The following is a 25,998-nucleotide window of genomic DNA, read 5'->3' on the forward strand; positions in this document are numbered from 1 at the left end:
ATGGGAGCTTAAAATCTTTCTGCTTTTCCATAATACAAGGAGCCTGTAGCAGACACAACCTTCCAAGGGTCAACTTGCAGAACCATCAAAACATCACATTCGCCTCCCAGCTCTTGACATCACCTTTGCTGTCTTTCTGTCAGAAACAGCATTTAAAGTACAGCATTTGGGTGTAATTCATGTTAACTACAAGCCTTCTGCTTAGTACCACTCTCTCTCTTTCAAAGGAACATTTCTCTGTCATCCTGTAGCTATTTAGACAACAAGATGAAACAGTTAAATTCCAGGGCCAAATGCCCAGCACTGTCTCAGCTAAAAATGGAATGCTGATGCCACCACTGTCCACATTTCAGCGAGGAAAACAGATCAGAACTGCTGAAAATCCTAATGTGGCGATTCCCAGATGTAGCCAAGATCTTGTGTCCAAATATAAATAGCCAGAATACAGCTTCTGCTTGCAGACAAAAAAAAATTTGGAAATGCCCTCTGTGTAACACAAGCAATCAAAAAGCATCACACGCCTTGTACCACCCAACTAATGTCTTCTTGACAATGGCAACGTTTTCCATTACTATAGCTTCACTAGCTGATTTCTTTGTGCTGAATCAGTCAGTAAGAGACTGGCAGGATGAGGACATTGTAAACTTCTTGTTGAGGGCTGCTACACTGTTCTGGAAGGACAAAGATGCTCAGAGCACACAGTGGTAAAGGTACCTCCGTCATCTTCATACTTAACTATCACTCCTTTCTGGAAGCCCAAGATGCACAGCACAATGCTCTCCCCTCAGCCCGTACTGCTTCTCTGAGCCCAGAAACTGTTCTGCACAGACTGACACTTCCCAAGCAACTCCTGAGGCTGTCTCTGTCTCATCTCCCTCCTTGTTTTTTGCTTTCTGCTGATTAAACTGCTCCATATCACAGTGCTTGTCTTGTATAAGTGTAGCTGTCCTGTGGTAATGTGCTCAAGGCATCCGCACAGGACACAGAATATTCAAGTACCAACAGCAGGATGTGGAGGGCTGTCTTGTCCAATAAAATCTTTTACGATTTGGAAATGGCATCCAAAGAAGAGGTGGATAGTGGTGTCAGGAAAGAAACACCCCTTTGCTCCCCAAATACAAGGCATGAGATTTTTAGGTACCTACTCCTGCCCACCCAAAAAGAAGTGATCTTCTGACGCAAAGGGCTTGCAGCCACACCACAAAGAAGGATAAACATCTATTACAGAGCATGCAACATAGAGGAAATCCATCATGTGGAAGGGTTAATTCATCATAAAATAAAGCTGGGTATTCATTTGCATGCCTTTACATTCAAGCGATTACTTTGAAACTTTCACATCGCTGCTTTAAAGTAATTCGTGGCTTCAGAGTAAATCCCCCATGCAGACAAGCATTTTAGTTGTATGAGAAGCAGTAAGCCTGCTTGTCAGAACAAGTTAGTGATGGCAACATTTCTTGGTTCCTATCTGAAAAAGGAATTTTCTACAGCTGCTTGTGTATTGGGCACAGCTGTTCTGTATCTCTGTCTGTACCCTTGAGTTCAGTTCCCATAAAATAACTTGCTATGGAACAGCTGACCTGAAATTCACCATGGGTGACTCCAAAAGATAACAGAGTAAGGTGATAACATAACACTTCAACTGGATAACTGGATGACACATCAAGCATTGGAATTTCAAAAAGAACACAAACTTGCTAACTGTAGGGGGTATATATCCACTTCGGTGAACATGAAAAGGATCTTATAAATTAAGTTTTGAGCACGCCAAAACTTTGAATTATTGAGCCCAAGCCTGTCTAAATCATATCAGGTAACCTTCTGATAAGAACACAGCAACAATATGAGACTGCATGCTTTTACAAATACAATGGATTTAAAAGAAATTTTCCATAGTTGGTGTTGATTTTAACAATGACAAGTTACTAGTCTCTCTACAGCTCTTACTTCAGCTTAACTCTCACAGGCCTTTGACAAGGTGGACAAGTGCTTTTGAAACCATACTACACATTAATAATTAAAATCCACAGAGATCTGATTCAGTTCTCAATATATTAGCTCAAGTACCAGAAGCACCTCATCGTGTCAGCCAAGAAAACAGGCAAAGTAGAGAATGCTAAATCTGTGCTGTCACAATTAGATTGCAGCAGCTGATTTAAAGTACTTGTATTATTTCTATATTACACTGTGGAAACATCTCAAAAGGTAGAAGATATATATCCTACAACACCCCTTGAGTCAATCAGGAACTGAGTTCTTATATCCTGACTCCCAGCACTATGCTTGGGCTAGCTGATTAGAAGTACCTAATTTAAATGCCCTAGCCGAAAACTTATCTCCATTGATGTCACTTGTAAAACTCCTACCAACTAGAGAGAATTTGGTCCAATGTTTTGACCCTCTCTTCAGCATTATGTATCTGAAAACCAAAACGTTACTCATATATAGTGTCAAGGCTTAAAGCAAAATGGGTATAGCCTCTGGATTTATGTCCTGAACTGGGAATATAATGGAGTACCTTCAGATGAAAATGTATGCGTGGTTGTTTTTTCAGGAAAAGTGTGTTTTAAGATTCTTGGTTGCTAAGCAGTATCATAGCTAATAGTTTAATATGCTTGATTTTTGCTCCATGATGTTGATGAAGAAAGAACGTCTTTAATATCAAGTTCACCAAAATTGCTTGATACAATGTATGAAATAATCTAAGCCTGGAGACAGAAATTACATTTGAAAACTCATCCTTACAGCTGCTGTGAAAAGATGATGATGACAGGCACTGCTACTGAGCTCATCTTTGCACTTACATTTAACAATGATGATACAGAGAAGGCAGACTGGTCCCCTGATATGCAGGGTGTCAAATGGCAGCAACAGAATTCTCATCCACTCCATGACAGTGTTGAGAAGGGCCAGTATTGATTAAATTCATGTTGGCACTTAAAATGCAACACACAGGCTAAAATCCTGGAGGGTTCTTTCTCTCAAGTCATGTGGCAATACAAAATTAAAACAGAAATGCTACTATACAGTTGAAAGAATTCTCTAGATTCCCATGATGAAAACATGCCATGACATTACCTTGCCAAAGCAAGAGATATTTCACAAAGTTTTTTTAGTTACATCTCTTAAATAGAAAATAGAGCCAACAAGAAAGAAAATCCCTTAATGAATTTCACCTTTTTCTGTTCTAGCTTTGCAATTAGTCTTCTGGTGGAATTCCACACGAAGTCAGACACTAATTTACTGCTGCTACAGTTTCAAGGAATGGAATTAGTCTATCCTAATTGAGCAACCTAGAAGTCAGGTTTCTATTCTAAGATGGTTTTCTGTGCTCCTTTTTAGTCAATGCATAAATAAAGCTTTCTGCAACAGAGCAGTTTATTCTAAAACAAGACAAGTATTTTGGGCAGATCACTCTCTTCAGGTGCCAGTCTTTGCATACAGGGTGCCTAGAAAACTACGTTAACTGAAGCATGCATAAAGTACCACTAATGTACCCTATTTGAAATTTGTTTTCTTGGGTAAACAGTATAACTGTCACTTAAAAAATCAATGAAATATCTTGCTAAATCTTACATATATTGGAATCCTTGTAGACTAATGCATACTTAGTACGATCTAGGATTAACTAATAAGATACTCATATTATAGAAAGTAAGTATAACTATTATAGGTAAATGACTACTTAGGCATATTTCTTCATGTTTTAAAAGAAAGTTTGGTATGTTCTACTGATTCTTAACTACAAAGATACAAATTTAAATTTAACCAATGAGAATGAAATAAATCTATCCCTGAGTAAGCAATTAATTGATACGGTACCTTAATATAGAATCACAGAATGCTTTGGGTTGGAAGGGACTTTAAAGATCATCTAAATACAACCCTACTGCCATGGGCAGGGAAACTTTCCAGTATACCAGGTTGTTCAAAGCTCCATCCAACCTGGCCTTAAATACTTCCAGGGATGGGGCATTCACAGCTTCTCAGGGCAACTTGTCCCAGTGCCTCACTGCCTTCTGAGTGAAGAATTTTGTCCTAATATCTAACCTAAATCTACCCTCTTTTAGCTTAAAGCCATCACCCTTCATGCTATCAGTACACTCCCTGACAAAGAGTACTTCCCCGGTTTTCCTGTGGGCCCCCTTTAGGTACTCAATGTCACTGTTCATGTCACCAAAGATTTTGAATAGTGCCGGTCCAAATACTGACTCCTGAGGAACACAGCTTATCACTGATCTCCATCTTGATATCGAGTTTTTGTCTGCAACTCTTTGAGTGCAAGCATTTCTTACCCACCAAGTGGTCCAACTATCAAATCCACATCTTTCCAACTTAGAGACAAGGATATCATGTGGGACCACAAGTCCAGGTAGATGACGTCAGTTGCTCTTCCCCTGTGCACCAGTGTTGTAACCCCATTTTATAAGGCCACCAGATCTGTCAGGCATAATCTGCCCTTAATGAAGACATGTTGGCTGTCACCAGTCACCTACTTTTTTCCCATGTGCCTTAGCAGAGTTTCCAGGAAGATCTGCTCCATGATCTTGCCAGGCACAGAGATGAGACTAACTAACCTGTATTTCCCTGGGTCTTTTTTTTTTTTTTTTTTTTTAAATGGGGATTATGATTTGATTCCCTTCTCCCAGTTGGTGATAACTTCACTGCACTGCCAGAACTTCTCAAATATAACGGATAGTTGCATAGAAACTTCATCCACCAGTTCCCTAAGGACCTATGGATATGTCTCATCAGATCCCATGGACTTGTGCACCTTCAGGTTCCTTAGAAGGTCTTCAACCTGATCTTCTCCTACTGTGGGTGGTTCATCATTCTCCCATTTCCTGCCTTTGACTTTTGAGGCTCGGACTGTGTTTCTGGAGTTTTTGTTGTATATACCTTGTAATATATACCTTATAATATGTCAGTTTTGCATTGTTGCTCACCTTGAAATACTTAAAAAAATCCTACATAGTACAATGACTCTAATGTTGCCTCAAAGTACTAATTTTTAAGTATGTATGAAAAGCTTTAAGTCACAATAAAATATTTGGCAATACAATAAAAACAAGTAGCTCTTGCTACAATTTTCAACATACTTCAAATACATCTCTTTCTTTAGTATTCTGTTCACTTGCTTCTTGCCTTGATTTTAACAATACATTTAGAAAACTTGACTTGTTTCTCCTTCTTTTTCCAACTTCGATAACTTTCTGTCTTGAATGAAACACTTCTAGAATAAAACTGTAAGTAACTCTCATAAAAGTGACCTCTCTTTGTAAGGTAAACCATAAACACGACTTCTGGGTTTCTGCTTGAAAATAGCTCAGGAGAGCATAATATGGTGCAAAAGCCATTGAACATTACCCAGAAATAATGAGTGCTTATGTATTTTGTCTGCAAACCACACTGCATTCATCTCTCTGCAACCTTGGCTTTCAAAGGACAACTTGAACGCTAATTAAATGTTGCCAGTAAAGAAGGACCAAAGGAATTAGATGGAAGAGAATGATCTACAGGGGATAGTTATAATGAAAATCCCTGATAATCTGCAGTTCTCAGACTTCCCAGGATAACAATACTATCCTTCAATTCTTAATAAATAAATAAAAAATAATAACAGTTCAACATATTGTTGCCCAGTACCCATGGAGTCTGCAGAGGTGGTTTTAATACAATTTTCTACTTAAGGAAGCCTATTTTCAGTAATAAAAGGTTAGAAAGAACACACACAATTAAAATATTAAAATGCAATAAAGAAACAATGTGAAAATTTATATACTGTGTGTTCCCTTTATCTTCTTGAATTTTCACGTAGAAAAACTGTTATATAAAAAGGGATTCCTTAAAAGACTGGCTTAGCCATTTTTAACCCTGTAGAAGTGAAAAGTACACTATGAATTTGCAGCTGTTAAGACGTGGGAAGGAGAAACCAAAATAATCTGAAAATATGTGTCCTACTTATTTTGTGAATAATTTAGAAACAAAGCAAATTTATCAATTAGGGACATGCTCTTTTCTAATGAAAAAAAAAAAAAAAAGGTTTAATGGACACTTTTCAGATATTCTCCTTGGTAGAAATTCTAAATCTTATGTAATTTTTTGGATTTAAGATGGAGCATAGCAGAATTTTTCTTTTCCATTTTCTTTTCTTTGTATACCATGACTTTTCGTAAGTAAATTTCACAACACTGTTTTCTTGGAAAACAATTAAATATTTCATTAGACTAAAAAGTCTGTTTAACATACAATGTTGAACTAACACCTAACATTTCTATATATTTTTGCTTGAAATTTTTGAGTTCCACTGGGCTTAATAAAACACAGTGATAATCTAGTTATGAAGTTATCTGTCTTTCTTCAAAAGCATTTTTTTCCTGTTTGACACGCTATTATCTTTATATCTCTATTCTGAAAGTAGATTTTTTTCCTTTCTCTCTGCAATTATAAAGACAAATCATTTTTTGACTTAACAAAAAGCTTTGAGAGAAAGCTGCATAAAAATAGTTACAGAATTTCACATCATGAGTGTAAAATATACCTTATTATACCTAATCAGCAGTAGACCATGCAATCACCAAAAAAAAAAAAAAAAAAAAGTGTTAGAATATCAGTTTTTCATTGATTAGCTGCAGTGGCCAACTGATGGTACAACATAAGACCCTGAGGGAAATGAGGGAGTCTTAAGCTAAAGAGTGGCCTCAACTTAATCAAACTCTGAAGGGCAAAAGCTCAGTGAGGATGGTTGATCTTCCTGGAGAGCCTCCTTCAAGTGCCAGAATGGTCCACTCTGATCTGCAAGAAAGTGGGCAGACATAGCAGAACATCTGCATGGCTCCACAGGGAACTCTTGACTGAGATCCCCCACAAAACAGAAGGGTACAGAAGATGGAAATGGCTACATATGAGAAAATGAGAAGCATTACCTGGCTAGGCAGGGATGGAGCTAGCAGAGTGGATAGCTGATGCCAGCTTGCCTCAGCTCACACTGAAACCAGTACAGGATGTGAAACAAGATCTTCTACAAGTACATCAGCAATGAAGGAGAAGTCAAGAGAATTATGAACTTGCTGCTGAACGGGGTAGGAAACCTAATGAAGGACACTGAAAATGATGCGGTACTTGATGCTTTCTTTGCTTTTGTCTTTACTGGCAAGTCTGCTTTCAAGCCATCCTTGTCCCTGTGCTTAGTAGCAGAATTTAGGGGACACAGGCACTACTAATCACAGAGGATTGCTTAGGCAAAAGGAACACACAGAAGACCATGGGTCTGGAAGGCACGTATCTAAGGCTGCTCAGGGAGGTGGCTCATGTCTTGGAAAAGCTGCTCTCTATCATCTTTGAAAAGTCATGTTGTTCAGGGGAGGTTCTTAATGATTGGAAAAAGGAGTATCTTGCTTATCTTAAAAAAGAAAGGGGAGGTTTAGGAAATTCTGTGTCAATGAAGCTCACTTCACTTCAGTCCCAGGAAAATTATCAAACAAATCCTCCTCAAAGCCATTTCCAAGCAAAATGACAGGAAGGTAATTGGAAACATCCAGAATGGATTTAGAAAGTGTAAATTATGCCTGACCAATGTGATTGCCTTCAGGGATGAGTTGACTGGCCATGTTGATAAAGGGAAAAGCAATGAATGTTGCTTACTTTGACTTCAAGAAGGGTTTTGAAGAGTCTCACATAGTATCCTCGTAGCCAAATTGAGAAAATAATCATAGACTCATATAAGGGCTCGGGTTGGAAGGGACCTTAAAGATCTTCTAGTTCCAACCCCATGCCATGGGCAGAGATGCTGCCCACAAGATCAGGTTGCTCAGGTTCCTCATCCAACCTAGCCTCGATCACCTCCAGGGATGGGGCATCCACAAACTTTCTGTGTAACCTGTGCCAGTGCCTCAAGACATAAGATCTAGACAGGTATTGTGTAAAGAAAACTTGCTGGACAGGAGTAGCTGATATATCTGCTATTATTCAGGTGGAATTAGTCTAGAGGACTGGGTTGACAGAATCCTTACAAGATTCATCAGGACAAGTGCCAAGTCTGGCATGTGGGATGAATGAAACTCATACAACAGTGCAGGCTAATGCCTAACTGGGCCAGGCAGCAGCTCCACAAAAAATGATGCGAGGGTCCTCCTGGTCAATAACTTGAACATGAGCCTACTGTATCCTCTTTCAGGGGTGAAGTGGGCAGTGGGATGCACAAACATGAGCACAGCCATTAGGTTGAGGGAACTGATTGCTCCTTTTCCTCACAAAGCTGTATATTTACCATTCTTTCCAGTTTTGGCTCACACACATTAACTGACAAAGCTGGAGAAACTCCAGTGGAGGGCCTCTAAGACAGCTGTAAGGCTTATGCACAAGATTTATATGAGACTAAGGAAAGAGGATTTGTTTATCCTGAGGAGACCAAGGGAGGAATCTGTCTTCCACTACCTAATAGGTGGCTACAGAGAGGGCAGAGGCAGACCCTCCTCAGAAGCAGACAGGTAAGGGACAAGAGGCACAGGTCACAAGTTGCACCAAAGGAAATTCCAGTTGGATGTAAGGAATAAAATTGTTCATGATGCCACTGTTTAAGCACTGTCCAGTATGGTTGTGAAACCTGCATCTTAGGAGATAGGCTTGGCTGGACAGGTGCTGAGAAGCCATGTCCAACTTTCACACTAGCTCTGCTTTGAGCAGGAGATTCTGAGGTGACCTTCAGAAATCCCTTCCATCTATTTTTTTCAGTATTTGTGATTATGGCCATTGCCTCCTCCATGCATCTAAAACATACTCATTGCTGATTACAGATACATTTACATTACTACCATCTGGAAAACAAGACTTCAAAATTGCTTTCATCCACATTGAAAACTGAAAGCATACATTGCTTTCAGAGTTGCACATGTATCTTACTCGTATGAAAATCTTTTGTTATATAGAAGGGATTCGTTACTTCATTGGTGTAAAGAATTGCTTCTGCTTTGATGTCAGGACTCTACAGTGACAGTTCCCTCATCATCCCAGGTGTCCCCACTGGCATGAAAAGAAAGCTCTTCATTTCAGATGCTGTAATATACAACCCCAATACATTTCACTCTGAGTCTAATCAAAGAATGAGGCTCTCACAAAATCCCAACTGCAGACAGATTTGGAGAGCTAGGACAGAATTACAATGTAGGAAAAGAGCCACCAAAGATTCCCCTGGAACGCAACAACACTTCATATAAGACACTACCTATGGAGTCAACATAATTAGGAAGGGCTACATTCTTATTCAGTTTCCCATCTGAGGGCAGACAGAGAATCAGCCACACAATAAACCTACTTTTTTTTTCAGCTGTAATCAGTCTATTTTCCTTGTTGCTATTACTATATATTGCTGGCAGCAGAGAAATGACCTGGAGATCCTAATTCTGGTTAGTTACATATCAAAGAATCACAGGAAAAACGAAGACTGCAATATGATCACTTTATGAAGAAACGATGACATCAAAAATGAGTTTAAGACCCATTTGTGAAGCTTATGCTGATGTTCAATACATAGTATAAGACAAATTTAATAGGGATGAGATTGTTCCTGAAGTTTATGAGGTGTCTTTATCACAGAAAAAAAAAAAAAAAGTTCCCTCCTGAGGTGCTGTGCTACTGTTAGCTGACTTTTAGGTTTATGCTTTTTTTTTAAACCTGAAAACATATGGTATTTTGACCGCAACCACCTAACAGAGATAAAGGCATGTGTTGCTTGCACCTTTATTCCTGTGGTGAAGAAGCTTTTGTACCATTTCTGTATCTCCCTTCCCCAGCAACTGAGCACCCATTCACTCAAATTGTGATCTGCAAGTGGAATACAAGTATGATGGCAGCTCCTCCATTTCTGGAAACAAATGCAGCTTTTCCAAATTATATGGGTAACACTGGTAATACCAAAAACTACCAGTCCTGAGGAGAGGTAAAACTCCTCAGTTAAAATTTGAATATTTCCCAGGAATCAACTAGACCAACCAATTCAGAGTATGCACCAAGAAGAAAAATCGAGAAACCACACTTGTGTCCAGCAACCTAGCTCCTCAAATTTAAAGTAAGCATTCTTATATTTAATTTGGAATTACCATTCTTTTTTTCTATGCAACATGCTAATACATATATGTCCTGCTATTTAAAATGCAGTTTGTCAAGCAGATCACGTCACTTTCTCCAACTTGAGCATTTGTCTCCTTCCTTCCTTTCTTCCTTCCTTCTTCATTACAAATTTTGATGCTTTTCCTTTCCTGCATTCTCCAGCCACTCATTTCTCATTTTCTGCTTCATCTCTATAGCCCCCTGCCTGCTCTTCTCACACAACTCACCTATTTGCAATCTACCCAAACCACTCTTAGTGCTTCCGTACTATCTCTGCTCTTAAAATTGCCCCAAAACATTTTCTTTCCTCTTTACATACAACAGACCTGAATCAACTTTCTTCATGTAAAAAAAGCAACAGAATAATAGTGACTGGAGCTGCCTTGCTCCAGAAATTATCTTTTCAAGAACCCATACCAAAAAGAAATGCCAAGAGAATACTATTCCTCTCTGGGTATCCACATATTTTGGAGCTGTTCCAATATCTTCTTATATTTTTGCAGCTACCCAGAGGACATTTCATTTCAATTCTGAAATACTTCACCATTCTTCATTATGACCAAATAATATTATTTTTTCATTTTTCCACCTTCAGAAGGCTGTGTTATCAAATGACCACACAGGAAATAAGCCACTGGGTTCACAGTTTAAGTGACAGGACATCAAATACCTGACAAGGTCGATGACTCTCTCCCTTGGAGCAGTGCTGACTGGCTCATCATTAATCATTATGATCTGATCCCCTGGTATAAGCTTTCCTTCAGAGGGGCCGCCTGCAGACAGATGAAAAAAAGCACAGATTAGTAGACCATCGGAATTGCATAGGCACCCTCTCTCGTTCATATACTATGAGTGTTTTTTCTTCAGCTAATGGCATGTTTAACACTAACTCTTTCTCTGACATTACCAGTATTTCCTCACCAGGAAAATCTTGAAAGCAGATGGCTTAGAAGTTTCTACTAAAGTTACTCAAGTTAAGTTCCAAAATCACATTTAGGCACCTAAAAATAAGGGCTTGATCTTCTGGAGGACCAAGAGGACACACAGACAGTGACCTAATTCTCCCTTAAAGGTGTGATCAATCACACTTTATTCATCCCTGATCAATGTTTGTCTGACTTTCCTGTAAATCCACCCCTGACAAAGACTCCTTTTTCTGTGAATATATGATCCCATTTAACTGTTAAGATCAGGAAGTCTTTTTTCCCTGATGTCTTCACCAGATCTTCCTTGTAGCAATACATTATTTCTTGTCCCAGCTAAAGTGGCACTGGAGAACTAGTCCTTGTTCTACAGTCCTGATAGTCCTTCTCATGAAAAATCACTTGCATGTTTGAAAGTCATTCTCAGATCTCTCCTCTGACTTTTCTGTTCTGGGCAAAACAAACCTGTTTCCTTCGATCTTAAGACAGTATGTTTCCACACCTCCATTCTTTGAATCCCTTTTCCTCTGCATTCCTTCTACTTGGTGAACAGAAGTTTTATATAATGTGTTGAAAAGCACTGGCACTCTCAGATGCAGGTATTTAGGATAAGTCTAACTAGGGAATCATATATATATGTGCCTCTGTGCTTTGGATTCTGACACTACTAAAATGTATAGTAAGTTTATGTTTTATAAAATGCATGTAATATTTTGCTTCCCAGCACAATTACGTGCCCAGAAGAGAGTATGACATCACAACTCTAATCAAAAGATATATCCTCTCTATTCTTTTGCCTTTAAGCTTTGCATTGATGATACATATTAAAAAAAAAAAATAAATCTTAAAATTAAATGTCTCAGTATCATAAACAATTAATTTAGCGATTAAGCTAATGCTGTTCCTCTCCATTATCTGGTTTGAAGACTGGTTCTACACTTATATATAAATGGAAACAAATCCATGTAGGAGAATGTTATCCTGAACCCATCTTTCCTCCTATTCACTTGGAATACAACATAATAAACACTTTTCCCAAACTGAAGTGTAATATAAAATTATATTAAAAATGCTAACTTGGGAGGAGAGAACTGTCTAGTTCAAATATTAGTTACAACAGTTGCTTCATCTGAAAGCAACACAAATACAATCAATGCACACACGTGGGTAAATGACATCAGAACTTCGTGCAGTCGATTTTGCCTTTCTCCTGCTCTCTCTGGGAGTTCTGCAGAACATATTGAACTGGAGCAAAGTCAAATCCACGTCCTTGGCTCTAAGGCAATTTATGTAACAACTGAACTTTTAAGCATAAAAGCCGCTATTCAGGAGACTGAGCAGTCCCATACATGCAAAAATACCAAGAGCCTCTATCATTTTCACTCCAGTTAGGCCATTTTGCACATATATTTTGATCAAGTGGTTTTTGCCACTTGATTAAACAGAACCACCTATTAAAAAAGGGGGGGAAGGGGAGCAATAGTATCCTCTTTTACAAAAACAAATATAATACAACTCAAATGTCACCTTTGCAATCTGATGATAGAATGCAAAACATGTAAATTTTAATCTTACAGTTCTGTACACCTCCTGAAAACACTGATTCAATGGCAATGATGGTGAGATCAAACCAATATAAACATAACAGGGAGAAGGCCTTCTTCCCTTGAATGAAGTGGATCAACTGTTTTTTCAGGTAAACAATAGTAATGGCTCAGAGCAACAATGTAAAACTGGCTTTTTGTTAGCATGTTTACATAGGGTTCTAAAAGGAAGTAAACTACTGTGTAATACAAGGCTTAAAATCCTACCGAGTATTTTTGATTACTTTGTCTACCTAAATATTTTAGCAGTACTTACATTCGTAAATGTATTTCATCTCAGTAGATTAAGTCCTCAGCCAGTATAAGTACATGTACAGAATGATTTTTGATATTCTCAAATAATTTCACTCCATTTGAAGAAAACAAGTGAAGTCAATACAATTTTTTTGTAATAACGCTACAACTATTCTCTCATTTGGCAATCCAGCCAGTATGTGATACTGAGACGTGCCAAGTTTGCTTTTGGGGTCAGGTGAGGAAAACATACCTGGTGTTACTGAGCGTACAACAACTGGCTTTTCACTACCAGCCACAAAACCAAATCCTAGCACAGGATCCCTCCTCATTTCCACTTTCCGAGGGGCTGGAGGGGTTATTTGGCAGCTCTCTATTCGAGGGTCTTCAAATGTGGCTGATTGTGTCATGTGACTGTGAAAAAATAAAAAAGATGAAAAAAGGAAAAAAATCATTAAAATATGGTTTTGGTGTATCTACTTGAACCAAGCAATTTCTGCTACGAAATGAGATGAATACCTGGAATGGTCTCACTGTAAGAACTAAACCACCATCAACTTAATAATTTTCTATTAGATTCTCTTATACATGAAGTAATACCACTGTTGACAGGTCTCTAATGCTAATCAATAGGATCAACCTATAAAGAGGTCCCTCTTTGACAGCATACATTTAATCATACCGCATATATGAAAGAAAAATAACCCAACAATAGCAGCTTTGTCATCTGTACTTGAATTTTTCATCCTTCATTTGTTGGAAGGGAAGAATAATAAAGTGACCTACTCATAATGTAAAACACAGCAATTAGACTCTGGCAGCCTTTTGAAAAATAAAGGAGGCACACATTTAAATTTGGTTTTCTACGATACTAAGTTTCAGAGCTCAGCCCTCTCAGACTACATAAAGCAAAGGTAACAATACATATTTACTACTTGAGTAAACTCTCCAATGTCACTCCAAACTGTTCCAGGAAAAAAAAAATAAGATTAAAGATATTAAAATTAAGATATTAACAAAATCTTTTTATCAGCAATTTTAGCAATTACTAAAATATCTTAATTTCAGCTTAAATGTTATAGTGAAGTTTACATGTTGCTCATAGAAGACAAAATTCTCATGGTTGGAGGGAAAGTTTTTGATTTCTCAAGAAGAAAATAAAAAAGAAGAAAGCTATCCAATATGACATATCCATAAAAGAGGCCAGGGTTTAAAAGTATAGAGACTTCTAAATTAACATTAATAAACACTAGTGCATGCAGACTGAACTGTTCATTGCTTTGCACAGCACTATACTTTGTGTTTCCCACCAGTGTCGCGATCTCCCCCCTGAATCACTGCTACCAATCCCCAGTGCTGATTACATTGGCAGCCAGACTGCTCCAGTCTCAAATGGTTCAAAATGTCATTAATTGAGCTCAGGTTCTTCAGGAAACCTAGGAAGACATTCATGCTTCCTCATAAGCCTCTGCTGGCAGACTTGCCTTGAGAGAGCTGACAAACTGGCACCACCACAGACAAGCAACACCTGGTCAGCTTAGCATGAAGACAGACTTCGTCTCATGGCATCAGGTTCCTGCAGTCTTTGACAGAGCTCAAGAGACAGACAGGTGCCCAACCCAAAAAAGCTGCAAAGGACATCAGAGAGGCAGGTGCCTCTGCATCAGTAGACCATATCATCATTTTGAAAGTTGGCCCAATAAATAAATACTAATATGGAAATCAAGTCATTTTTTCAGTGTAACTGTCAATCTTACACGTAACATGTTAACACATGAGAATTAGGGAATGTCCTGTGCAACCAGAATCCTTGCTCTCATCTCTTTTCTCTTTCCATCTTCAAAAACAATTCCCCAGCAACTCCAGACATGCGGTCCTTAAGGAGAAAGATGTCATTTATAGATCTGTTTTCAGCATCAGTGGCATGCAAAAACTTCTCTGATCTTTTCCCAACACATACACCTTTAGCATAACGTGATTTTCCATTCCTTCCATGGTCTTCTATTACTGATACACAAAACAGCAGAAAAATCTCAGTAAACTCTTAGTGTGAGTTTATTCCTGTGACTAGACTTTTCTAAGGCTTTTCCTCAAAGAAACTGTCTATCCCTATCACTACATTCAGTCTGCCTAAAAGTAAAATGCTGCTTTTTCATACATATGATCAGAGGTAGCAGAAGTTACTTCCTCACAGAAATAGGACAGAGAATATCTCTGCACTGTCCTAGCAATTGTGTAAAGTGAAATCAGCAAGGAATATATATTTTCTTTTCCTATGTAGAAAATCGCATCTGATACTTCGTTCTCCTCTCCCTTCTGCTCTTCCAGTTTTTGGTCTTTTTCTATTATGTTCATTCAGAAGAACTGTTAGAAAATGCACAGTTTCATACACTTCTTCTGTGACATTACCTTCTGTGAAATTACCTTCAGAATGCACAGCCACCCTCCTCCCCGTCAACTCCTGTTATAATTTGGGTTTCTAGATACTCAAACATTTTGTCTTTGACGTGGGAGACTTTCTGAGGTGTCACTGGTATTTCAAAAACTATCTATTTAAACCTGTGAACTTATCTTTTAGGTGACAGCCTTACCAAACTTCCCACAAAGTTAAAACGTTCTATTTAATTACTTCTCCCTAATAGCTGTTTCCATTTTGGTAATTGGGGCACTATGATCTGACACTGTTTCCAGAGAGGAAATGCAGTATTTACAAGCAAGTTGAAAACACTGCTTTAAGCATTTGAGAACTACTTTCCTGCTATTGCACATCCTCTCTTTTCAAGCACTTGTTTAGTCTGGTTTGAAAACTAAACCAGGGAGAGAAAAAGAAACAAGAGCTACGCTTCAGATGAAAAATTCCAGGAACCAACATAAGATCTACTCAAAGAGCAGCTCTGCTGGTGGATGCCTTGCTCCAGCCACTGCATCGCCTCGTACTGCAGCAGCACCGTATCAGTTATTCAAAGCCTAAGCAAGAGGATCAGCAAGGAACAGTCTATCAGGATTCTGAGTGGCGCAGTGGGCTTTATTGATTTTTAAGGTTATCCACCTTTAAATACATCAACGAAAAAGGCTCTGCATCTTGTGCGTCCACAGCTTGCTGCATCGGATGTTCTTGTATCACTCAGTGTGTTGGAAGTGGATTTCAAGAGAGCACTAAGATAAACGAATATGATCCTAGATGAGATGAATACTCAAAGCTTTGTGGGATGGTAGGCTGACAAACCTTTTCCTCCTGTGGCTAGTTTATTACTGAGATGCCATTTGTAGTACTGTATTGGAGATATTTCATCTCCCTCTTAGCTACGGAACATATTGACTCCTGAAGTAAAGAATTAATATCCTTAGTGTTCCAAACCAGAATCTAGTAAAGACTCAAAACCAGCACCTTGGGGAACCTTACACAGAGCATCACTTAAACAGTTAAAGATCTCATAAGAATACCTCCAACACTGCAGAACTCCCATTTGTTTCAAACAGTAGAAATATATTTAGATGGCACTGTGCCTAGATCATAACTCAGTTTTTTTTATTTTTTATTTTTTTTCTGAAGCTAAAATAGAAGAAAAGAAAAAAAGGCTGGGATTTTAAGTATAAGCTCTTCTTTCCCTATACAGAAACACAAGCTAAACTAAGATCATTTTTTCAAAAAAAGAAACTTATTTCCTACCATTTTCAATGACTGAGATGAGTTCCTGCTTCATAAAAGGCTACCTTCCCTGATATACTCTTATTGTGAATAGTGAGAGACAGCTGCCATTATTAAGGAGAGTAATTCTCAGAGAATTCCTTGAACAGAAATTTTATATATTCCAAGAGATAAGCCACCAGCTATGGGAAAAAAAAAAAAAAAAAGAGTAAAAAAAAAAAACAAACTACCAGCTATAGCAAAAAGTGTAATTCCAAGTATTTATACTCAAAAACTCTCTACAGCACCTATTCCACTCAAAAAAAAAAAAAAAAGAAAAAAAAAAAAAAGAGGGTAACAGGGAAAAGGAGTGAGAATGTATCTTGCATAAAATTGATGCACACACACCCACAAAGGGATGTACAGTGAGTGAAAGAGAAAGACAAGTAGCAAAGAAGAAAGTCTTAGGAAACATTGATCAGCTGGCACAAGGCAGCCAGCAACTACAAACACAACGCAGCTGCCTAGAACATTATGTGGAGCCTAATGTAACAAGTGGATGTCTGAATTCATGCTCAGCAAAGTTTGAGGTATGGTTTAAGGCTGGCAATTCGCTTCTTTGGATCATTAGCTTCATAATAGTTAACTTGTTAATGCTTTCTTTGGAAATTATGTCAGTATTTTCCTCATTCAAAGTACACCATGAATAACCCAAGGAATATCTAAACAAAGACTGCAATTACAACGAGAGCTTGATTTTAATAATGCATATTAGTACTTAAAAGTCACGTATCTTAGCAAAATGCTTTTAAATTTTTGGATTTTCTTGTGTCATTCTCTGACATTTGGGGATTAAGTGGGCTAATTCTCAGAGTTTGGTACATGGCTGCTAGGAAAAGCCTGTCCTCAGCAGGCTAAAATATGTTATGCAGGAGTTGGCTTCTCCACAGGAAAATGCCTATGAGTCTAAGTATGCTACAAATCTAAAAACTATGACAAGAAGCCAGTGACCTTGATTATGAGATTATTCTGGAAATATGTAACCAAGACACCTGAACTACTTTAGCTCCATTCTGCAACGACATCTGAAAGAGCATAGAAGGTGGTGCCTCAATGCGAGTTTAATATAGCTAGATGTTCACACACACTACATTCCCTTAACCACAATAAAACAGTTGTTGCATCATATCATTACAGCATGGAAACAGACTGCATTTTGGTGTTTTATTTTGTATTTCCGTATTACAGCTTGCTTCTGTTACTTCAGAGGTTAACACCAGTTCTCACTTTAAGGGTTTTAACCATTAGCTTTGAAATGCCTCTGCTATACGGGTTGATGTAACTGCAAAATAGACTCTTGTTTGACTAGAGGCAGGGCAGCTGTAATCCTTGTCAATGATGAAGAAGAATCTGTGGAAATGTCAAGCCACTCGTGGACTGATGAGTGGAGGATGGAGATAAGGACTTTTTTAACAAAGGTTTAATTCATAGATAACAGAAACACTTAAAACTGTTGAGTACTTTTAAAAGCCTGTCTTGTTAACTAGCAGGATGTGGAAGATATGTTTTGTGCAGTACAGTTGTGATTTTCACAGAGACCAATGAAATAAGATACCAAGTGAACCTTAATTTGCAACTGTCCACCTGAATCCCTGAGATTACAGGACTGCCCATCCTGCCCCCAAACTACCTCTTGGTTCTTACCCTATTCAGAGCCTCATGTTGTACACTTAAAATTTCCTTTCCAACTGGGAGTTGCAAGCTCAGCTGCAGGTAAAATGGCTTGAGTCTTGAGACAACATTATAGAAACTGATAATAGCAGGAGCCTATTTTATCATTTTTCCCATGATTTGGAAAGACTATCAAAACAGGGAAATTGTTATAGGTGAGCACTTATCAAATACAGAAACTCTGCAGGAGACAATAAATTGATCTTCAATGATTTATCTCAGCTAGTAGCTAAATATGAAAAATAATCTTCTTTTCTTTCCTGTTTTCTCAGGTTCCTGGCACCTCTCAGTATATCCCAAGTTAATTTATTTTCTCCAAGAAATCCCACAAGAATTATTAAGAACTAGTACATGTGTCAAAATCATCCATCAAGTGTATCTGTTTTCTACTTGGAACTGACACGTTAGAAAAGAAGTGCCCAAATAGTTATTGTATTGTTAAGTAAAATTGCTGCTCCTACATAGAATCTGGTGGTTTGGCAAACTCTTCTTTTGCTCCATTTTTGCAGCAAACCGAGTAGTCACTCAGCTCAAAAGTGCATTTAGATACATTCAACAGACTAAAGTTGAATTTCGAGCTGTTCAGAAAGGAGCTAACTTTTGACATATCAAGAAAACAACTTTACATTCCCTACATTTTCATTGGTTTTGTGCAGGTGTATATGTTGAGAAGTCAATATCAAAGCATGAGATATAACTGGGAAGATTTATCAGAACTTTTTTTTTCTTTTTCTTATTTTATTTTTTTCTTTTAGGACTGTTTTTCTGCCCTGGTGTCAATTTTATTTTTTTCATAAGCTTCTTCAGCAGTTAAATCCTCTGAAGTCAGGTCATTTTATAGCACCCTAGAAAATGTTGGCATATGCCATCTGGATGAACATATGGTAAAAATGTAATTAGAAAGAAAAAGGTTTGCCGGTTTCAGAAGAAGTTGGTGACAGCATTTTGATAAAATTGGATACAGGGAAATCTGACACGTAAAAATTTTCAGAATCCACTCTTCTTTTACTGCTGGGCATCATGTGCAATCTAAAGCAAGACAGAATGAAGCAAAATCACAGTGAATAAAACTGACATGAATACAAATTTACAGGGATATAAAGATTTATGCTCAGCTTCAGGCAGGCACTGTGAGAAATACACAAAGTATATTTTACAATGACAATTAGCACTTCATATTAAAGGATATTACATGTGCAGTATGTGAGTTCTTCTGCTGTGCATATACCACGTATGAATGCTACATACTGGGAATACAAAATTATTTACTTCAATCCCACAAAGGCATGGAAATAGGCCTCAAACCCCAGCTGCAGGCTAGCAGTTGTCTGAGTATTGTACCTACAGACTGCCAGAGAGGCGTGATCTGATTTTCTTTTTTTTTTTTTCTTTTTCTTTTTTTGCTTTCTCTCAAGATGGCCACAAGCATTTATTGCTAAAGCTCCTTTCACCAGGAGTTCTGAGTTTCCTGCCTGCTGTAGTGGGATGAGGCTTTTGAGGCAGCAGCCAAATAGCAGAAATCACACAAAAACATCTCAGTGAAAATTGGCCATGGCCAAGAAAGGGCCACAGAGGATGGCAAGGAAAGATAGGAAGGAAAATGTAGAGAAGAGTTATGGATATCACAAGATGAGGTACAGAACAACAACAAAAAAAGAACACTCTCCAATGGGAAGAAAAAAAAAAAAAAAAAAGAAAAGCTTTCAACACTTGATTACATTAGAAAAAAATCGTAACATTCTTTCACAAAGGGAGACAATAGGAGCTCCCAGCAACACTGGCCACATAAACGTTAGAATTGCCTGCTCTGCAGGCAGAGCATGATGCCAGCCTCTAGTTTCCTTGCTGCCTGAAACGCAAAGCCAAGATCTCTGCACCAGTGCTCAGTATATCTAAACTGCACCCGTACACATATGGCATGTAACACACTTATAGCCTGCCTTGATATGTAATTATGCTGCCACACACTGCACTGAATGGCATTTCTGCATCCAGTTCTTCTCCCAGCAACCTCTTCCTCCAGAGTGAAGCTTCCTTCACCAGAGATGCTGTCAGACCGAATGGAAGGAAATTCAGGGGCCACCTCTGTGGGATTAATCAGGCTTTCATAGCCAAAGTAAGCTCACAAATTATTCATAAGTACTAAATTGGGTGGCAAAAACTGTGGCTGAAGAGCCAACTGAAAACAACTCCAGGGCGAGCCTCATGCTGGGGCTACATGGGCACAGGGCAATCACACTGCAGGAGGACACAGGGCAGCACAAATGGCCAGGTGACCATCAGCTGATTGTGCCGAGGGCCCCAAATACACCGTCACCTCAGCCTTGCCTTTTCCCAGAACAGAGATTTAGCCTCACCCCCCACCCCAGCCCCAAGTCACTGGCATGTGCCTCCTGGAAGGAGCCTTTCTGCACAGCAGCTGTGGTGCACACAGCACCGGCTCATGGTGCAGCTCATGGGGGCAGGAGGTTTGCTCACCTGCCTGGCCGAGGTCCTTCGAGAAAGAAACCACGTGAGCTATGTTAGAAATGAGAATTACTGGCACTCCTCCAAGGAAGCACTTTCTCACACCTACTGGAGTCGGTCCAGAAGGACACCTTGTTTTTTCCACGAAAGGCATTTTTCTTTACGTGAGTGGAGTGACTCCATTTAGAACAGCAAACTACACCGAGGCCTTTAAAGATGAACCGAAATGTAGCTTTTCATTATTTTCTACACATGCATCAATAAACCCTGTTACAACTAAAGGCATAGCGAGGGGAAAAGAAGATTTACTGAACTGCAAATACACAACAAATTAATTTGGACTGAAAGTGTCCTCTGGAAAACAGAGTGAACAATTCCTATTTGTCCTGCTTTTGGCAGGTTTCACTCTAAGTAGATGAACAATAATCTGTGGGCTCCTGCCTAGCCGAGCTCTGCAGCAAACGGCATGGACCTACGCCGAGCACCGCAGGCGTTTCTCATTCAGCAGGGAGAGGAACTGCGATCCCAAGCTCCACGTGAACAATTTGCCTAACTGAAATGTTAAAAAAAGAAAGGGGGAGGAGAAGCACCCTGAAAATAGCTTTTCATGTGCTGATTAGATTAGGAAAGCTCCTGACTAAAAGAAAACTGGTCTGGTTAATTGCTGATGAAATTAGACTTGCTCTGACATGCACATGTCAGTCTCTATAAACCCTAAGTGAGGGTGCCCTCATAATGTGGTAAGATGACAGACCCCAGATTTAGATGTGCCCGCTGTAACCCCTGGTATAGCTGGGCTTAGCATGAACACACAGTTGAAATATCGAAGCATGCTTCAACAGCCTTGTACCCCCCTAACTCCTCTTTTCCTGCACCCAGGCGTGGGGAGGGAAAACAATGTGAAAGGCTAGTAGTGTGGGAATAACTGATAATCCCCACCAATGAACCCCAGGAAGCAAATCACAAAGAGGAAATGCACTCATTAATTCTGTAATCAGTTATTTTCCCCTTTTAAAAGGGAAAGGAAGGAGAAAGTATCCAATGCCGCTCTAACCCTATTGCATTCTCCAAAAGACCTTGCAAGGAGATGATCTTTTCAGAGATTGAAAGCTTCGGGTCCTTCAGGCGAAAAGAAGCAGAAAAGTCCTGAGCCAAAGGAGCTAGCAGAAAGTGACTAACCAAAATCTTTTTTTAATTAATCACTGTTTGCAGTAATGGCAGCACCATATGGAGCGAAGGCTAGCAGCAACTCAGTACAGTTGAGTGTATATAGGCAAGCACTTACAACAGAAATAAAACCTATTTGTTTATCCTGTGAACTTGATCTTCCTCATTCCTTCAACAACTGAACTGATGAGCAGGTCACCGAAAACGCTCTGGATTATCTACTTATTTCCTTTCTTTTCCAGTACACATCTGGAAGGTTTTTGAACCAAAGCTGGCCCTCTCAATAGTATCACAAACTGATTGTTCTATCTACTGCATCTCCAGCAAAACATAGTCTTTCTCAGGTGAAAACCAAGCTCCAGCTGTAAGAGCCATCAGGTGAAAGTAGCAACATACAAGTTAGTCGCATCTGTAGACAGCAAGTGGGTACTCAGTACTGCAGCTGTTTGTTTGTCCACAATCATATATTTAAAGGTTCATGGATATAAACTACTATGTCATGACGGGTACCACTCTCTGCTCTCGCAAACAGGTTGAAGGCTTGACTTCAGCAAAGAGCAGCCCAGCAGCCCAGTTAGAAAAGTGAGCATCATTCAGGTGCACACAGGGGGAGGTAATCCTTAAGTCAGTACAAGAAGCTGCCTCCAGTTTCACATGCAGGGTATGAATTCATGTCCCTGGAGAGCCAAGCACAGAGCTTAGAAAGTTACTGTGTTTTTGTGAAGAAGTCCAACTACTACACAGAAGCAAAGAGTGCAAAAAAGCTTATCATTCTCTGGCTACCAGAGATAAATGACTTTATGTAAAACAACCAAGGTGCACAGAATGAATTTGAAAGTTTTTTGTAACTCCAAAAACCTCCAAACCAAGTCTTCCTGTAATATAGTCTGTCTTCACAGTCAATCTTCAAAGCAAATCTAATGGTGTAACAACTCTGGAGAAGGCCTCCAGGACAGAGGGGAAGAAGAGAAACGATCTCCTCCGTCCCCCTTTCTTTTAACAGCATACAAATATAGAGGATTACTCTTCTTGACTGCTAATTTGGTAGTGTGCCATTGCAACTCCTCGGTAAATGCAAAATGAGAAAGTGAAATTAATTGAAATGATCTAGAATGACAGACTGCACTGATGGGAGGTGAGGCTGCCAGATAGAGCTGTCATGTGAAAATTAAACTTGGGATACAGAAAGAATAAAAAAATCAGGTATATTTTATCTCCTTTTCCCTGTTAAGTTATTCCCTATACGTGAGTGCAACATGGCTGAATGATTTTTGGGACTTACTTTTTCTTTTCAAAGTAAATAACTCACCTTTCTAAATGAGAGCACTTCTAGCTCCACAGGCTATTTTACAGACCGTAAAATTAGGGGTGCTGGTGATCATATTTCAACTTCATTACATCCAAGGAGCTTTTGCTAATGTCTGTGGGTAATTTCTATTTACCTATATATAAGAACAAGTACTCAACTACTACTCCATTAAATTTGACAGTGTGTATATAAACTTTATTAAAGATGGCATGCAAGTTAAAGATCAGACTACTGATGTACCTGATGAACAAGAAACATTGCCTCCTTGCATTTATAACTGCCAGCTAGCTTATTCAAACAGCAAAGGAGCAGAAAAGCAAAATGAGCTGTTTCAAAACAGACCTCTTGGGTGGGTTAAAGGGAGTTAACACCTACCTATTCAGAAGAAGATGGTTCATACAGAAACCCCCCACTTACGGTTACAGAAGAAGGTTGAATATAAGTGTCATGTACTGTGACCTTGGATATAAATAAACAAATAAAAAGAAAATGATAATGGAAGTTTCAGTCATGCTGGTCCGAACATCAGATGTTCACCTCAAGAAGTCCTAATTCATTGTAAATGGAAAGAAATTAGACACTGGACAATAGAAACTCTTGTAAGGCAGGAAAATGAAATGTGCCAGAATTGGAGTTCAGACCCTGTGGAATGAAGGTCCATGGATGTCTTGGTGAAACATTGACATCAAAGCGTAAGAAAGTGAAAGAAGATGCTACATTAGAGACTTACACACTGTTGAAAAGAGTGTGTAAGCAGCCAAGTCTGGATGCTGGGATGAAGGCTAGGATGGCTTTGCACCAGGAAAGTCTCTCAGAAGGCAGTGGCTGAATTGTATAACAGACTAACAAACACTGACCGAAAATCTGACATGCAAACCAGGAATTTAATGATCCAATTAATTATCAACCAGTATCTAACCCAACTTTAATAATATTACTACTACACCTCATATATATGAGATGACTGATACGTTTTTATATAAATATTTATTATGTCATCTGTTATCTTAGCCAAACTTTTTGTTCACTCTAGTGATTTCTAACAGGAATTATAATTTTAGGTGAAATGTCTGTGAAGCTTAGTAAGCTGGGATGGTGCTCTCTTCCCACAGAGGAAAACAAACCTTTATCACTTCTAAAAGAAAACTAGAAATGAATAGGCACCATGAGCTGTATAACGCTTGGCTACACAGCAACACCCACAGAGCAGTGTCATCAGCAGAGCAAAATGGTAAATCCAGAGAAAAAAGGTATTTTGAGACATATTCTCTCTTAACACTGCATGTTACTCTACTACTATCTGTCACCTATCATAAATATATATATATTTTTTATGAGAAATTTGCTGTTATGAGAAGGTGGTAACAAATTACTTAATTGAAGAGGAATTAAATTTGTTCTACAATTTATGCAGCACATATTGCTTCATGATTTTCGCTTTTTCCTACAGAAAATAATACAGAGGGAAATCTTACAAGGTTTCTACATAGGCATTTAATTTTGATGTGGCAGAAATATGAAGATTTCAATACAGCATTTTTGCATTTTAAAAAGAGCACATAAATCTCAAGTTTAATTATCATCACATTATAATTGGCACAATCTTATGAAAAATGCAGCCTTTATACGTATAATAAACCCTTAACAAAGACTGTAAGACAGTTAAGTGGCATAAATATGCTTAATGTCAGAGCTTTCCACAATTAATTCTACTGATAGACGATTAACTCCTAGAAGCGTCACCTTTAAACTCTGATCAACATCTTTAAGTAATCTATAAAAACAACATGCCATTCTGCACAGCCTTGAAAACTCACTTGTCCCTTTAATTGCAGCTGAGGGCACCACAAAAGGAGTTACGGTCACAACCAGCCCCATCGGGTCTGACGGGAGCATAAATACAGAGCGCAACCAAAGTCTGTGTTACCGACACCTGCAAGAGCTCCAGCACTCCAGAAGACCTGCCCCTCCTGTACAACAGTGAGTTGTTGTCCTAAAAACCTATCACATTTACATTTTTCAGCTAATTCCATACAACAATCCCTACTTTGCAGTTCAGAACAATTCTGCATATTGTTTGCTCTTTAATGAAGTAATGAACATATCACTCTCTCCTGGAAGCCAAAAGCTGTTGGCCTCTGCAAAATGCAACCCCATGAAAAAAAAAATAATTAAAGGCCTTTAAAGTATCAGAACCGACATGGTACAAGCAGTATTTTGGAACATTCATTTTTCAAGGACTGGTACATTCCTAACACTAAATACAGTGCTAGAACTGAGAGTTTAGAGACTCAGACTTCAGGTTAACCAAGTAGGATTAAAACAAAATATTGGTACTGGTACTGCCCATATTTTCAATTCACTGTAATACAAGATGAAACTGGAATCTCTTATTGCTGGTCAGATCAGGCAGAACTTAAAGAAACTTTACGGTTGACCAGAGCAGGCCTGTCTTAAAGAATATAAGCCATAATGTTCTGAACTACGTTCATTTCTTATTTATCTTCTCAAAGTTAAGAACAAGTTGGGGTCTGAGCCATCTGCTATGCATATGAACATGTTGAGCTTGTAGGTGTTGGTCATCTTCAGGCTCAGCGTGTTCTGGGCTCAGGCTTAAAGGGAAGGAGTGCTGTTCCGTAGCCACACTACATTCAGCAAGTTTGTTTGTTTGTTTGTTTGCTTGCTTTTTAAACAAAACCAAAACAGAACAGAAAATAACAGTGCTGAAATTCATACTTGTTTAAACATCACCCATGACATATCACTACATAGTAGTAGCTAAATGTAGGTCTATACGAGCTCCCCATTAAACTGCAGTCATTATCATCA

The 25,998-nt window shown here is 38.7% G+C and overlaps 1 protein-coding gene across 5 annotated transcripts in view; it reads right to left on the reverse strand.

Moving 5' to 3' along the window:
• The window catches only part of FRMPD4 (FERM and PDZ domain containing 4), a 309,707-nt gene that overhangs the window by 59,975 nt on the left and 223,734 nt on the right, over positions 1-25,998 (reverse strand). For all 5 annotated transcript variants that reach the window (XM_027447684.3, XM_027447681.3, XM_072029389.1 and 2 more), the window contains 2 exons: positions 13,122-13,282; positions 10,778-10,880 (listed from right to left, as the gene is read on the reverse strand). In XM_027447684.3, coding sequence (XP_027303485.2) covers positions 10,778-10,880; positions 13,122-13,282 — 264 coding nt within the window. The remainder of the gene's footprint in view (positions 1-10,777; positions 10,881-13,121; positions 13,283-25,998) is intronic.

Source organism: Anas platyrhynchos, chromosome 1, assembly GCF_047663525.1.
Source record: "Anas platyrhynchos isolate ZD024472 breed Pekin duck chromosome 1, IASCAAS_PekinDuck_T2T, whole genome shotgun sequence".
Taxonomy (NCBI): Eukaryota; Metazoa; Chordata; class Aves; order Anseriformes; family Anatidae; genus Anas; species Anas platyrhynchos.